Source organism: Haliotis rubra, unplaced genomic scaffold, assembly GCF_003918875.1.
Source record: "Haliotis rubra isolate DU_JTF1 unplaced genomic scaffold, ASM391887v1 Scf183, whole genome shotgun sequence".
Taxonomy (NCBI): domain Eukaryota; kingdom Metazoa; phylum Mollusca; class Gastropoda; order Lepetellida; family Haliotidae; genus Haliotis; species Haliotis rubra.
The window spans coordinates 604,827-621,548 of record NW_025765814.1 but is presented as its reverse complement, the minus strand read 5'-3'; the positions used below and the strand labels follow the sequence as shown (position 1 = coordinate 621,548).

Below are 16,722 nucleotides of genomic sequence, written 5' to 3'. Positions count from 1 at the left end.
TCGCGGTCATAAATGAACTCATTAAAATTGCAAACTTCATCGTGAATGGCTTGAGTGATAAATGGAGGCTGTTCTACCTTGCGATAGATGACTAAACAGTTGTTTAACACATTGTATACAGACCTATAGAGATGAGCAATCAGCGTGTCCTCTGAGCAACCTGTTTGAAAATGTTTAGATCCGAACGGAGATAAATTAAACATTCCAGGCCGGCCATGTGTTCTGATCAGAGGGTGGGGGAGAAGCCACTTATCTTAACGAGCTACTGAAACGGCTTCCGATTCTGACCAAAAACGAAGAATCTTCAACTTGAATTTGGAAAGCAGCCATTACGTAAAGAAATTCGAAATTCCCGAGTTCATTTAAAATAAGTTCAACAAATGCACCTAACAGTCAACTGTGAACGGTTTTGACAGTCAGGGGTTATGACAGAACGGTTTGGGACTGTCAAGGGTTGATGATGACTGTCAAAGCTTCAGGCACGAGTGCAGGCTCCAATGCAAGACACCTTTACGATAGACCACAAGTATAACGTTATTTGCTACAACACCTAACACCAATCCGCTATATTACTCCAGAAATATATATGTGCGTCTGCACTCCTCATGCGTATGTGTCAGTTATGCTTGCGCTGAATACAGCGCACATAATGTAGCTCACCTATCTGCCCTGACGCCCATGATGCCGAGGATATCAGTGTTGACCCACATGATAGCTTCCCCTGACACAGGGTCTGATAACCCCTCCCCCTCCAACCTTGCTATCTACCACAAGAAGATACCACTGACTGGGGTAGATAGCAGAGAACTGCAGTGGAATGGTAAACAGCTGAAGACAGCCATTTACGCCCGTAGTGCAGTAGTTATTTTAAAGAAATTACAATGATTTAGACTACGATGGCCATCTTGATTGACGTGTATATATTGAAGACGATAACGTCTTTCAACATAACAAAACTTTTACACATGAGGACAATCGCAACACCTATGGTTTTTACTTGGAAAATCAGTTGATTTCGCTGATGCTTAGTAAATATGGGACCTCTTGAAGTGACAACTGCTCAAAGATGGCAAGATGCGGAATACTGACATGTCATTGAGGGCTATTGCAAGAGATCTTCTTTGTTATCCATCGACACAAAGTTCTACCAGTTGTCCGGTGTGGTTTGTGGAAGCCCTGGTGGTTGAGTGGGTTAGATTACTTTTTGTGGTGGCGATTTGGTGCCTGATACCGAGAACCCAAGATGGGACTCAGCCTAACTAGTGGTGGTGGTGGTGGTGGAATTGGGTTTAACGTCGTGCTTGAGAATTTCTCGCTCATATGACGACGTGCATGTGCGTATATGTGTATGTGCGGCTGCTTGTACTAGCCCAGACTTAAGCTGGTTTTATCTGAGATACCATGCTGCAGTGAAGCATGAATACCCCACTCAGACACATTATACTGACTCCGAGCCGACCAGTCCTTGTTGTACCCATTAATGCCGAGCGCCAGACAGGGACCAACAAGTACCATATTTTAACGTCTTTTGGTTAACGCGGTCGGGGATCGAACCCGCGACCTTCCGCACTCCGGGCGGACGCTCTAACCACTACACCACGGAGGCGGTCGCCTAACTAGTAGAATCTGTACTTTACCGAGAAAATGTCATCCATATCTTATGTTACACTTGACCACTTATTAAATGGCATTGTGTATTATTCACCCTTGCTTGATTCGTGGTTCGCCAAATATAACGAGTCCGCCAACGTATGTTCGAGAACCAATTTGGGGACACAACTGTAAGTGTTCGCGAAATGGTCAGCGTATCCTGCTCCATCGGGGGCACCCACCACAAACACACGCATGCCAAGGCAAGTGTTCACCAAACAGCTAATGACACATTTCACTGTCATATGTGAACAACATTTGTAACAGATATAGCCTTCATAAAGGCGAAATATATAGCCGTAGAGAAAACGTCACTTGAAAGGAACACTTAAATTTTCTATTTTCATACATTTAAACATGTTTATTCTGCTGATGTGCAGATTCTAAGAATTGAAATGTGATTGCTTGAAGAGGACACTTCTGATTGAGAAGGTTAAGCACCGAAGTGCACGGACCTCTTATGGTTTAATATAGAAGCTCCTTGATGTTGAAACAGAAAGTATACATGCTCCTCGTACTGGTTGAGTACTGAAGGATCTGAAGGTTACAGAGTGTAACTTGGCTGTTTGTCTGTCATCTTGCAGAGTGAGTGAACGAGATTAGTTTTACGCCGCTTTTCGCAATATTCCAGCAATACCACGGCGGAGGACACCAGAAATGGGTTTCACACATTGTATCCATGTGGGGAATCGAACCCTGGCCTTCGGCGTGTCGACCGAACGCTTTAACCTACCCCGCCGCCCGTATCTTGCCCCGGGCTGTGGTCGCTGCTCATAATATCGACCACTGGTCAGCCTGGTTGTGATTGGTCAACGGGCCGACTTGTTATAGACAAAAACACTGACACATCAATCTGATCAACTGTTTCAATGAGTAAAAGAATGAAATGGGTTATACGTCGCTTTGGGCGATACTCCATTGACATTACAGCATGTCAGCTTAATTTGGGAGAAAAGTGATGCAAGTGCTTAAGTCTGTTATCCTTTTGGTGAAATCCACGGGCATGTGACTGGTACTTGGAAACATAATCAAGGAGAGTCAAACTCATGATCATAGGTTCCTGACGAGCCCAAGGGACGTAACTCACGACAGCGAATTGCGGCGTTTTAGACGTCTGGGTCAGTGACTCACGCCCGTCAAGGAGCTGTATACGTCAAAGAGTGTATAGCAGAAATGTACCCATTACTACTAATACCCTCAGAGAAACTTTAATTTAAGAATATTAAATTTTTGAAGACCCCTTTAACGGCTTCATTAGCTTGACCCCGTTGTCACTGTGTGGCCGACTCTCTCAAAGCCACGAAGGTAGTCCATCCTGTCACATCCGAGCAGACGACACTGATGTCCCTCATGTGGAAACGTTTGCCGCTAGCTTATGCCACAAGAATCTACATTTGTTCTCAATCTCTACATAGAGGAAAACTCCGTATTTATTTTGTCACGCTGTGTATATATGTAAAGCAGCACAGAGCGCCAGTGTTTATCGGGGCCGGATAACACCGAGCTACTCCAAACGGATACAAGCCTAACGCCGAGGGAAATACCTGGCCCGAAAAACGCCATACAGATTCCTCATATGGTAAAGGTACATTCAGATAAATGGGGGAATATGTTGTTCTATATTCGACCATGTGAAAGAAAAGCAATATAGAAATATACGAATTCCTCATTATGTTAAAGGTGCATTCAGATAAAGGGGAGACAGGGGTTTGAGGAGGAAGGGTTTACGTTGCTCTGTATCCGACCATGTGATAGAATAGCAATTAAGCAAAATACGGATTGCTCATATGTTAAAGGTACATTCAGATGAATGAGGGTGGGGTATATTGTCCTTTATCCCACCATGCGAAAGAAAAGCAATATTTCACCAAATTAGTCCCTGGGTACATATTTGAGCAGAGATGCAGCTCATCTTACGAGTTGGGGACTTGTTAGGTAAAATGAGGAGAAATAACCAAAGTTCCATTACACTGTGAATATTCTGTAAGAATGCATAAACCTGTTATTTAGGCCAAGCCTGGTGCTGAGTAACGTCCCCTGTTGGTGTTTATGTGTGTAAGCTAAACCACATGCACACTTCCAATTCAATAAATAGACATCAGCCCCGGTTCCATGAAGGGATATTTGAGCTATCGTAGGCCATACTTCCACTTAAGTGCTCGCAGTGATAAGAACACTTTCAGGTCCATGTTTGTTAAATTTAGAATTTAACGAAAAGTGATAAACACTTTGATGGATGCGACTAGAATCAACTCAAAATAGAACATATTATTTGGTTTGGTTTAGTTCTTGTTAAACGCCGCAGTCAGCAATATTCCAGCTGTATGGCGGAGGCTATATATCATTAGGAGCAATACATCGAACATGTATGGCAGGATTCCTGGACTAAAGCTTAGTCTATAAAAATGATATTTTTTAAAAGGAAAACAACATCTCCATTTAAACTGAAAAAGTCATGAGAGAAGTAACTATTTCATGTTGTCGTCGACCTCATCAACAACCTGTCAACAGAATGGGGGTCCGCTAATCCTCAGGCATTCGTCAGAACGAGGGACATTGTTTAACGTCACATACACGCTTTGAAACTAACCCCTAACAGCAGTAGGATTCAGCGTATGATACAGCCTATGATGTACGCTACATCATTTGATTCAGCGTATGGTACAGCCTATGATGTACGCTACAGCATTTGATTCAGCGTATGATTCAGCCTATGATGTACGCTACAGCATTTGATTCAGCGTATGATTCAGCCTATGATGTACGCTACAGCATTTGATTCAGCGTATGATTCAGCCTATGATGTACGCTACAGCATTTGATTCAGCGTATGATACAGCCTATGATGTACGCTACAGCATTTGATGCAACGTATGGTACAGTCTATGATGTACGCTACAGCATTTGATTCAGCGTATGATGCATCGTATCATTCACGTATGATTCACGTATGATTCAGTGTATGACAAGTCTGGAGTGAGTTGGCTCCATTCTAAGTCACCACATGCGACATGGTTTCCGACTTCTGAGGCTGTGTTTCTTCACATGTTCCGAGCCAGTTACTGAATGGCATGCTTCCAGATGGGCCGATACACGTCATATATTCAACCTAGACTTTCACTGCAATCAGGTCGTTCAGACCCTGGTGGATTCGTCTGCTAGCTCTTCTGTCTGGACTGGTTCATTACATTGTAATCAGGTCGTTCAGACCAGGGTGGATTCGTCTGCTGGCTCTTCTGTCTGGACTGGTTCATTACATTGTAATCAGGTCATTCAGACCAGGGTGGATTCGTCTGCTGGCTCTTCTGTCTGGACTGGTTCATTCCATTGTAATCAGGTCGTTCAGACCCTGGTGGATTCGTCTGCTAGCTCTTCTGTCTGGACTGGTTCATTACCTTGTAATCAGGTCGTTCAGACCCTGGTGGATTCGTCTGCTAGCTCTTCTGTCTGGACTGGTTCATCACATTGTAATCAGGTCGTTCAGACCAGGATGGACTCGTCTGCTGGCTCCACTGTCTGGACTGGTCCATTACATTGTAATCAGGTCGTTCAGACCAGGATGGACTCGTCTGCTGGCTCCACTGTCTGGACTGATCCATTACACTGCATTCAGGTCGTTCAGAGTGAGTGAGTGAGTTTAGGTTTACGCCGCACTCGGCAATATTTCAGCTATATGGCGGCAGTCTGTAAATAATCGAGTCTGGTCCAGACAGCCCACTGATCAACATCATGAGCATCGATCTGCACAATTGGGAACCGATGACATGTGTCAGCCAAGTCAGAGAGCCTGACCACCAGATCCCGTTAGTCGCCTCTTACGACAAGCATGGGTTACTGAAGATCAATATTCTAACCCGGACTTTCACGGGTGTCTCAATATTCAACGAGATATCCATGTGATAATGGACAGGTTAATAGTATGTCTCGGCCATCCAAGACCTGGGGTAGTTGTGAACAATACATAGAAGGTCACTGGTTGGAACCCTTTGTCGTGATATACCATATACCAAAGAATGGTAAGCCTCACTTCCTCACTAACTCAATCACAGACGCACACAAACACACTGGCATGGCACCAGGTGCTGTGCTGATGTTCCAGTCTACAAGCTGAAGCTGTTGATGGCGTCGTCTCAGAAGTATTTAGAATAATTTTGTTAACCACGCAGCATGCAACTCGTTTCCTTGTAATTTTGTATTACTTAGCCCTGCGTCGAAGACCTGTATGTTCATTCTGTACAGAACATGACGCAGGTGTCTCATCTACCAGGCAGTAAAATTGGTGAAGAAATCTCTGAAGAATCAACCATGCACAAACTTGCCAAAACAGGGTTTTAGTAGAGCACACTTTAAAAGGGCTGTCATCATTTCATCACTTCAGTGAGTGAGTGAGTTTCACGCCACTCATAGCAATTTCACACACACACATATCATCGGCCGACAACAGAAAGGGGCTTCACACGTTGAATCCATGCGGGTCTTAACCGTCAAGTTACCCCATCTCCCTATTAACGCAAAAGGAAATCAGTTACTTTGTTGACACAGCTTAGCACAGTATTCAAATAACAATGTATCAAGCATCCATCGGATGTTGATAACACTCATGGTTTACTAACAGGTTTATATGCACGACACTTATTTCTTCTCCTGCCGTGGTTTACCGAGTGTTTGCACTAAGAGATAAACCTACGTCTAGGATGGAAAAGTTCAGCTACCAGCCGTAATCATCTGATTTCTATTTCATCTCCATCACACACAATATGTTGCGGCTCTCTGAGATAAGAAGCGTTTGCTAGATTCTGGATCCATCGAGAAGACATAAAGCGTCAGGTTGTGGTGTCGCGTTACCGTCAGTCGGTGCGGTGTCCGTGCACTGTTCACGACGCTTCAGCGAACTAGCGTTCCCCGACCCCACGCTCATATCTGCAACGTTAACACTTTGTTGGGAGAGCGTCTGAGTTTGATAAGTGATAAGGGTTCTATTTATTTCCCCGCAGAAAAAAGGTGTGTGCTTTAAAGAGGAGAAGAACAAGACAGCCAGGTGGAAAATATGGCGCCAAAACGCAGCAGGAAAGTAACCAAAAGTAGATACCCAACGGTCTCTTGTCTAGAACGATATGCCAGTGTGGCTACAATGTTAATTTTCATTCACTGAAATTCAATCTTTGACAAATCGTTCAGGTATCTGGTATTCCGTATTGGATTTACTGTTACCTTTCCTTTCCTTGCAAACTGGACCGCCGCCGTGGTGTAGTGGTTAGAGCGTCCGCCCGGAGAGCGGAAGGTCGCGGGTTTGATCACCGACCGCGTCATACCAAAAGACGTTAAAATATGGTACTTGTTGGTCTCTGTCTGGCGCTCGGCATTGATGGGTACAACAAGGACTGGTCGGCTCGGAGTCAGTATAATGTGTCTGAGTGGGGTATTCATGCTTCACTGCGGCATGGTATCTCAGTGGGTTAGCACTATAAAACCTGCTTAACTCTGGGCTAGTACAAGCAGCCGCACATACACATACACACGCATGCACGTCGTCATATGAGCGAAATATGAGCGAAACCCAATTTCACCTCACCTCACCTTGCAAACTGAATTTTTTTTTTATTCCATTTCAAGTCTCAGATGAAATACATATGACATTAAAGACAATATAAATATAACATCATGGGTTTTTTGCAAACTGACATCTTGTTATCCAGGTGGCTTTGTTGGTTAGGCAGCCGTTTCCCGTTAATGGAAACTGTAGTTTCTATACGACCTCTTATAGATACCTCGTCACGCCGAAGACCCGGGTTCGATTCCCCACATGGGCACAATGTGTTAAGCCCATTTCTGGTGTCCCCCGCCGTGATATTGCTGGAATATTGCTAAAAGCGGCGTAAAACTAAACTCAGTCAGTCAGTCTTATAGGTACCAGTGATCAATCGTCATATGAGCGAAATATTCTCAAGCACGACGTAAAACCAAATTTCACCTCACGTCACCTCACCAGTGATCAATAATGAACTGTAGTGGGTGAGTAAGTTTAATTTTACGCAGCTTAAAGCAATATTCCAGCAAAAACAAGGCGGGGGACGCCATAAATGGGGAATCGAACCCGGGTCTTCAGCGTGACGAGCGAACGCTTTAGCCACTAGGCTACACCACCGCCCCTAATGAAGTGTAAATGAAGTGTAATAGCTGACGGTTTTTGCGTATCACGGTGGGTAACAGGGCAAAACATGAGCCACATTTTGGGGAATAAGACAGAGTATGAAATAAGGCCCACGTTGATTATTCCCTACGTTAATAAATCCCATAATACTCTCCTAAACTTTAATCGACCCAAACAGTTCGGTAGACTGGATCCAATAGTTCCACCAGTGCATGATAATTTGTCAATCATTCCGGGTTTTGTCGTTAGTCACGAGACCACAAAGGTCAACAGCTCATACACGATACAACTGTTGCCTTTTATAATCAGTAAATGAATATATCCATCCATTAATTGTGAAGGTTTGTTTCTATATGTTCAGTTAATCCTGCGCGTGTGGATGCGGGCGTGATGTCTGTGTTGACATTGGGATTCCCGCACACTTGTCTAAGTCAGCCTTCTGACAAATGGATTTTGTCAGCTGTGGAATACAAAACGCTTGGTCTGGGAAGAGGCTAACAGATAACAGCGCACATGTCGTCCCCCCGACCATGGGGTGCACAGGCAGCCCTCCCCCACCCCAAGGTGCTATCCTGCACGTGTCGCCTCCCCCCATCCCCAGACGCAGCAGCGCACGGGCAGGGGGCACTCGGTTCACCCCAGCCCTGTCGGGGCTCGGTAAAAGAAAGGGGATTAACACCTGCCTGCGGTGGTAAATAGGTAAACTGTGAGGGACACAGCTCGGTAATTACCTCCACGCTGCCTACATTCGTGCAGCGATTTACCTGGATGCTGCAGCGTGCAAAAATGAAGGGGAAACCAAAGCAATTTAACACAGAAGACGAGTGTACCTTAGTTTCTATCCAAAACCGTAGAGAATAAATTCAAAAACGAAACCTTCAAACTAAGTTAAAAATCCAAAGTTCTAAAACGTACCCAAGACGAATATTATTACATATTTAATCTTGATTATTGAAATGTAAATGAGGTGCAAATGGAACGCAAGTGTAAAACGATTTGGCAAGTTTTATTGCCTCAGCCCTAGCCTGAAATTAAGCACAGTTCTTGGCTCAATCAGGATTTTATATTTTTTTTAAATGTTTACAGATACACAACTATTAATAACATATCTCGTATTTCTGAGACTTAAGTGTTAATCTGGACAGTATATGTACCATCTACGTCATAAAAACACACCCGTTCACATGGAACTCATACTTAAAAGACAAAAATCAATCTTAATTTGTAGTTAGTTGAAATGTCCCTAAAAAGTTTTACTTCGTAAATTGAATATCCCTAATGAAAACAAGTATTTAACACTCAGTTTACATCTTTATCAACGTATGAAAGAGGGTGAGTTTAGTTTTACGCCGCACACAGCAATATTCCAGCTATATGGCGGCGGTCTTTAAATATTCCAGTCTGGACCAGACAATCCAGTGATCAACAGCATGAGCATCGATCTGCGCAACTGGGAACCGATGACAAGTGTCAACCAAGTCAGCGAGCCTGACCACTCGATCCCGTTAATCTATTACAGAGAAAACAGGTGATAAATTATTTTAATGTATTTTAACAAAAGGGCCCAGAGACTATTCGTTTCAGAACCGCAGTAACATACTTGCTAATTATACTAGACTTGCAGTGACTGTGTTGGATATATTTGTTTCAGGGTCTGTGTGACCGGGAGTACCCCTGAATCTTTGTATGATACATTTCATCTTGATTAATGAGGATATTAAATGAGTTGCGAATAAACAAATATCAATAACAGACCAGTATCTGTACGCTGCATTTGAATACTGACATTCCCTTTGACAGCCCCAAGACCCTCCACAAGACAGAGATAAGGCAGGGTCGGTCCTACAGATAGGAACAAATGAAGATAACAGAATGGGGTGTTAGAAGTTCAAACCAGTGGAAGATGGGTGGCGTACAGCAAACAGCGTAAGTGATCGCTGCACAATATACAGCAATAAGATTAATGGGAGATCATATATTGCTGATCTATGGAAGATCTGTAAAAAGACAAAACTAGAGCTTGCTGTTAAATGTTAAAAAGAAGCGCGGTCCATTAAGCGTTTGCTTGATCGTCGTTAATTGACAGATCGGCATTGTCGTCTCTATATGGTTTTTAATCTTTCCAGATGACAAATGATACAAAGAAATCTTCTTTTCCTATGCAAAGTCGAATGTGATCAGTGGTTGTTCACAAAATTCTCACAATAGATTTACATGCAGCGAGCATGGTAAATACGTCGAGAGATCCGATGTTCGACACAAGCGGCTGCCGATTGGAATTGTCATGATGTTTATGTTACATCATCCCATATCATGTATCCAGGTCGAGTTAAGATCGGGTGTAAGGACAATAAGTATATTTCTCTTATTAAATCAATTGAAGACTTCTAATAAAAACGACGTCTTACTGGCAGAGAGAAAATCGCCATACCCCATTTGTGCTGTCTAACAGATATATCTTGACGTGGGTGAGATATTATTTGTTATACACCAGTCATCGTATCAGATTACGCAAACTGTTCCCAAATCGCCCTGTCGTTACTAAGAAAAGATCACATTAAGGAATAAAACTAAAGACCTGCGAATCCTGAAAGTTTAAGGGAGGTAACTCTGTGTATCGAGTAACAACGTTTTATATGCACTTGGTCACACTCATCTATAGTCTGTTTGCAGTGAAAACGTACCGATGAATTTCACTTTAAACAAAAACGTAAATCGAATAAAGTGAAATTAAGATGACGAATCCTCATAACATTACCTTGCCAATTGAACATTTAAATCTCAGAATTTTATTCAACTTAGGATAAAAGTTGTTTAACACACGATCATAGTTTCAAATCGCTATTATTGGTTTGTATTACAAGGGGGTATGCACATTAAATGAATCACCGAGAACAAGTAGGTTTGGTCTAAGTTAACGCTCATCACGTACCGCACGTGCATTTGTTTCACTGTTCCAACTACTGCACTTACCCCCTTGTAATACAACCCAATAATAGCGATTTGAATCTATGATCGTTTGTTAAACAACTTTTATCTTAAGTTGAATAAAATTCAGAGATTTAAATGTTCAATTGGCAAGGTAAAATTATGAGGATTCGTAATCTTAATTTCACTGTTTTCAATTTACTTTTTTGTTTACAGTGAAATTCAGCGGTACGTTTTCACTGCAAACAGACTATAGCAGAAAGGTTCTCTTTGTGACTACGGATGAAAGATAGTGGATGACAATGTTTTTTCGTTGTTTGGCGATTAACGCCACACTCCGCAGTATTCCAGTTATATGGCAGCGGTCAGTAAATAATCGAGTTTAGACCAGACAATCCAGTGATCAACAGCATGTGCATCGATCTCCGAAACTGGGATGACATGTGTCGTCAACCAAGTCAGCGAGCCTGACCGCCCAATCCCATTAGTCACCTATTACGACACGCATGGTTTACTGAAGACCAATTCGAACCCGGATCTTCACGGGTCTTGATGACAAAAAGTGAGTTTCAGTTTTACGCCGCTTCTAGCAATATTCCAGCAAGATCACCAGAAATGGGCTTCACACATTTTACCCATGTGGGGAATCGAACCGGGTCTTCGGCGTCGTGACAAGCAAATGCTTGTACCACTAGGCTGCCCCACCGCCTCCTTGATGACAATGACGAAGACATGAAATCGGATATATTTGGGATTACACCTTTAAAAGGCATCGTGTATTCCGAGGACAAGATAACCCTAAATTCGTTAAGCATGAGGGGCGGTGGGGTAGCCTAGCGGTTAAAGCGTTCGCTCGTCACGCCGAAGACCCGGGTTCGATTCCCCACATGGGCAAAATGTGTGAAGCCCATTTCTGGTGTCCCCCGCCGTGATATTGCTGGAATATTGCTAAAAGCGGCGTAAAATCAAACTCACTCACTCACTCGTTAAGCATGATAGTATTCAATGACCCTATCCATGCACCAAAGGATGCAGATATGCAATATATAGCCCAGATGTAGGCAAGCATGTGCACTGTTGGGTGCACAGGGAACATAGTCATTTCACACTTGGTAAATGTGCCTCATCCCCAGGAATTAAATACATCGCATCACTGTCATACCTGTCTGTCAGGCGTGCATCCCGCGTGCAGACAATGAGCAATTGTGATAATTACACGCATGTCTGGGACTGAAACAGTAACACGTAATGTATGCCATGTGTGGGTTACGTAACTCGCAGAACATCTGGCCACAGCTACTTCCGGCTAAACCTGATGACCGTTGTAAGAAAATGTTTGTTTGATGCGCTACGTCAGAACGTCAACTCCATAACCCATTAACCAGCGGGCACAAATCCACTGACCAACAAGTACCACCCTGCTAACTAATAGACACAAACCACTCAGAGGTACAGATAAGCTGCGTGTCTGGGTAAATTACGCAAATATTTATGTGAAAACTCAATTCCTATTAAGTCTATTGCGTAGAAGTACGCTTGAATTTTGGTAAAAACTCAATAAATGTGATCTTACATGCGTACACACGAAAATGTGAAATCTTAGCTTGCGTACCGGTGATAGATATAAATGAGGTATACTGAGAGGTTCTATTTCAGGACATGAACTTGACAACTTGCAGTCTTTCTTATCGTTTCTCATATTACAAATCAAATATAAACAACAAAACCTAACATTTAAACTTTATTATATTTTAAAATTAATGGAAAATGGCAAAATACCAAATTGAGTTTGAGTGAGGTGAGTACAATTTATTTGGTTACTCAAAGGAAAATTAGGATACCCTATTGGGATGAACACAAGCGAGTACATAACTCAATGACCCCAAACGTTATCTGTAGCTATGTAACCACTCTTACAAGAAGGCGCAATCCATTAACCAATAGGCACAAATCCAACTAACCAATAGGCACAGTCCCTTTACCATGCAGACAAAACCCCGATAATCAGAAGGCACAGTCCCTTTACCCTGTAGACAAAACCCCGATAACCAGTAGGCACACTCCCTTTACCCTGTAGACAAAACCCCGATAACCAGTGGGCACAGTACCTTTACCCTGTAGACAAAACCCCGATAACCAGAAAGCACAGTCCCTTTACCCTGTTGGCAAAACCCCGATAATCAGAAGGCACAGTCCCTTTACCCTGTAGGCAAAACCCCGATAATCAGAAGGCACAGTCCCTTTACCCTGTAGGCAAAACCCCGATAATCAGAAGGCACAGTCCCTTTACCCTGTAGGCAAAACCCCGATAATCCACAGTCCCTTTACCCCAGCAAAACCCCGATAATCAGAAGTCCCTTTTACCCTGTAGACAAACCCCGATAATCAGAAGGCACAGTCCCTTTACCCTGTAGACAAAACCCCGATAATCAGAAGGCACAGTCCCTTTACCCTGTAGACAAAACCTCGATAACCAGAAGGCACAGTCCCTTTACCCTGTAGACAAAACCCCGATAACCAGAAGCCATAGTCCCTTTTCCCTGTAGACAAAACCCCGTTAACCAGAAGCCACAGTCCCTTTACCATGTAGACAAAACCCCGATAATCAGAAGGCACAGTCTTTATCCTGTAGACAAAACCCCGATAACCAGTAGACACAACCCCTTTAATCAGTAGGCACAATCCCACCACCAAGTAGGCACTATCCCATTATCCAGTAGGCACTACTAGACGATACCAGTGTTAGTCTCAGGACAAACACTGTTCCCCTCCTTCAGCAATCCATCACTTCAGCGAGTTATTTTGGTACCATGGATGAAGATTAAGTTACTTTTCCAAAGTTTTCCTTTATCGACGGTAAAATTACTTCTAGGACATTTGGAATAAACCTATATATTTATTGGTCTTAACTGTAATAATTCCGACAGTGTTCGGTCTAAATATGCATATTCGTCAGAAATGTATCTGAAGCCCGTATCGGGGTCGGTCATCTGGATAGTGAGGTTCAACGTCTGGCAAGAAATCAGAACCACACGGGAATAGTGTCAGTTTTAGGCCAGATAAGTCTCATTTGCTCCCATCATGCTTCATCCCAATCTTCTTCCTGATAAAAAGGAGGTGATAAATTGTTGACAGCGGGGATCAATCTGCCAGCCTCCCTTGCTATCAGCGCTACTGGTGAGTTTAGTCTTTCTACACTGTCTTCTCTTCAAGACCAGAGAATCGAGTCTCCGCAAGCAGCCCTGCCAGATTGCATATGCATGGAATGCGTGCTCGTAACACAAAACACCAACAGCACTTCCTGCATTATAAACAGCACAATGTATTTCTGTATTTAAAAAACCCTACCATCAATTATCTAATCCCCGTTTCATTGACTCCTGGGTATCGCAATGTTTAGGAGAGGCGGGAGTCTAATCTCAGGAGGGCGGGAGTTTAATCTCTGGGTTTGAACGCTCGCTGACCAGGCAGATAAGAGCGCCGACTTACAGATAAAGAAAAAACTAAAATATCTGGACGATAATGACATGAACTAGATGTGGTGAAAGTCAAAACTGGGCGTCAATTGAAACAGTCATTTACCACGCACACACCACATTTAAATGTCACAAAGTTAGAAAGTGAGTAACTCGGTTTTCAACTAGACCACTCTGTCTGTTCTCAACCATAACGCCCCCTGTTGCAGTGGGGCTTTAAACGGACGTGGGACCTGTCCAGTTCCATCCATGTGTAGCCAGTCCATCCAAACATCCTGTGGTCATCGGACGCGAACCGACAGCATAGACACAGCGTCGTTCATACAACGCACGTGCTACACGTGATAGTCATCAACTATGAATAACTCGAAATGTGTAACTGTTTCTACAACCGACACTTTTTACCCCACGAACATGATTACTCTCAGCTTCGGGTCTGGAGAGACAATTATTGCAATTAGCTTACTAAGCAATTTAACTTAAATAGTCGAACATGTTTAACACGTGTTCTACTTTATTTTTAACAAGTGTGCCTAGTATGTTCTAAGTGGACGCGTCTTTTCGACGGGGTATATATGTGTGTATATTTACCTAACATCACAATAAAGGTGAAAAGAACCTAACCTTCTCCATTTTCGTTTCCATATCATATTTACTTGGGATTATGTCAGGGAAACTGAGATGGGTTGTCTCTTTGTGTGAATGATGTATCTCGACACTGAGATCAGGCGTTCGTTGTCCCGCGACATTGAGATTAGTCGCACGGAAACCGGTGTCTAGCTCTGCCTGTGTGGACAGCTCTAGACATTCCGACAAGCTGACACAAAAATACCTGTCTCCATCATATATAAAGTAAAATTCATGAATTGTGTGAAAACGGTAAGTACCTACCATACCACCTTCATATCTGAAATAAATATTGTTCAAAGCAAATATAATTATACAAATAAACAAAATATATATTTATGCAATACTTACATATACGCTTCTGTAATTCTTGTTCAAATACGCAATGGTTGTATTGAGAGGGTATTCGCTGGAACTAACATCGTCACCAGTTTGCAGGACATAATCTCGGGTTTCCGACCCGAACGGGTAGAAAAGTTTCAGTGGCACCCCTGATACGCTTAACACACTCAGGTACACTCCAACGGCAGTCAATAACAAACACGTCCTCATTTTGAATGAGTTTCCCACTTCCAAATCAATGCAACCACCCCTCTCACAAACCAGCTTCCATCAGGGATCCCCCAGTCTACCAACGGCCAGTACCCATTGCTGGAGGATTTTTGTGTCTGGAGTAGAATGCTGCAATTTGATTGGTGTGAGATAAGTGACGTCATCCACGAGGGATAAGGTTGCTGCTACTGAAAGACACATTGTTCCCATCACTGGACGGTAGGGGTTTGGGAGGGTGGGCGGGGGTCTCCTGGGGTGGGTCAGGGGTCAATCACTTCAAGTGGTCGGCTTTACACATCTGTGTTCTATTAGTTTTATATTGTTTCAAATGTCACTTATACTACAAGAGTAAAACAAATATGTATCATATATATTTTTATAAAAAATAAATTTAAATATTACATCCCCTGTGATAAGTTTAGGATGTATCTGTCAACTAACAAAACTTACGAATGCCGGCGATAAAAAACATGACATTCTATGTGTCAAATATGTTGATAACCAAACCACGCTTATAAACCATGCTCACTTTCCATGAGCTTGTTAAACTGCAGGTGGATCTAATACATCGAGTCATGTGACCAAATTCCTTTGAGTTATGAGGCAAGCGAGACCCCCACCCACACACAAGCTTTACAATATACAAGATTACATATGGAGTCAGGCACTTTGCATGCAGATTGATGTGGGTTGTCTTGTAGAGAAAACATGATATACTATCAGCTCGTTATGCAACAAGAGTTGTCCATTATGGCGCGAGATTGAGGTTATGTCATTGTTTCCACACATATCAAGCCGGTGTATTGTTTCAACGACGGGCCTCAGTGGGGGCTTGAACAGGCGCGCGGGGACGACGAAACATGGCATATGTTGGTATTTCAGATACAAATAAACATGACGAATTTCTGTAATTCACGAGGAATTAAATATTATCCCTGTAAACTGTCGTATAATAGTGCTACATTTGTATATATGAACGGATTTCTGCATACAACAAAACTGGCAATAGACAGAATCTCTCCAATTTATTTTAAGGACTGGTCATTTATTTTGAGGGGTTTGTTGTGGGGTGCTGTTTGGAAGTGTTCCTCCTCCCCAACATTATATTTAACACTTTTAAACTCCCTGCCCGTCCCAACCCCACCCAGGTATTTTCATTTTTATATGTAGAGTGAGTGAGTATGGTTTTACGCCGCTTTTAGTAATATTCCAGCAATATCATGGCAGGGGACACCAGAAATGGGATTCACACTTGGTATCCATGCGGGGAATCAAACCAGGATCTTCAGCGTGACGAGCGGAGGCTTTACCCATTAGGCTACCCCACCGCCCCGAGTG

General features: G+C 43.0%; 1 protein-coding gene across 1 annotated transcript in view; it reads right to left on the bottom strand.

The window, feature by feature from the left end:
- LOC124273695 (nidogen-2-like) overlaps positions 1-15,474 on the bottom strand; it is a 62,883-nt gene extending 47,409 nt beyond the window's left edge. Inside the window, exon 1 of the mRNA XM_046708970.1 lies at positions 15,184-15,474. Coding sequence (XP_046564926.1) covers positions 15,184-15,384 — 201 coding nt within the window. The 5' untranslated portion in view covers positions 15,385-15,474. The remainder of the gene's footprint in view (positions 1-15,183) is intronic.
- Positions 15,475-16,722: the final 1,248 nt, after the last annotated feature.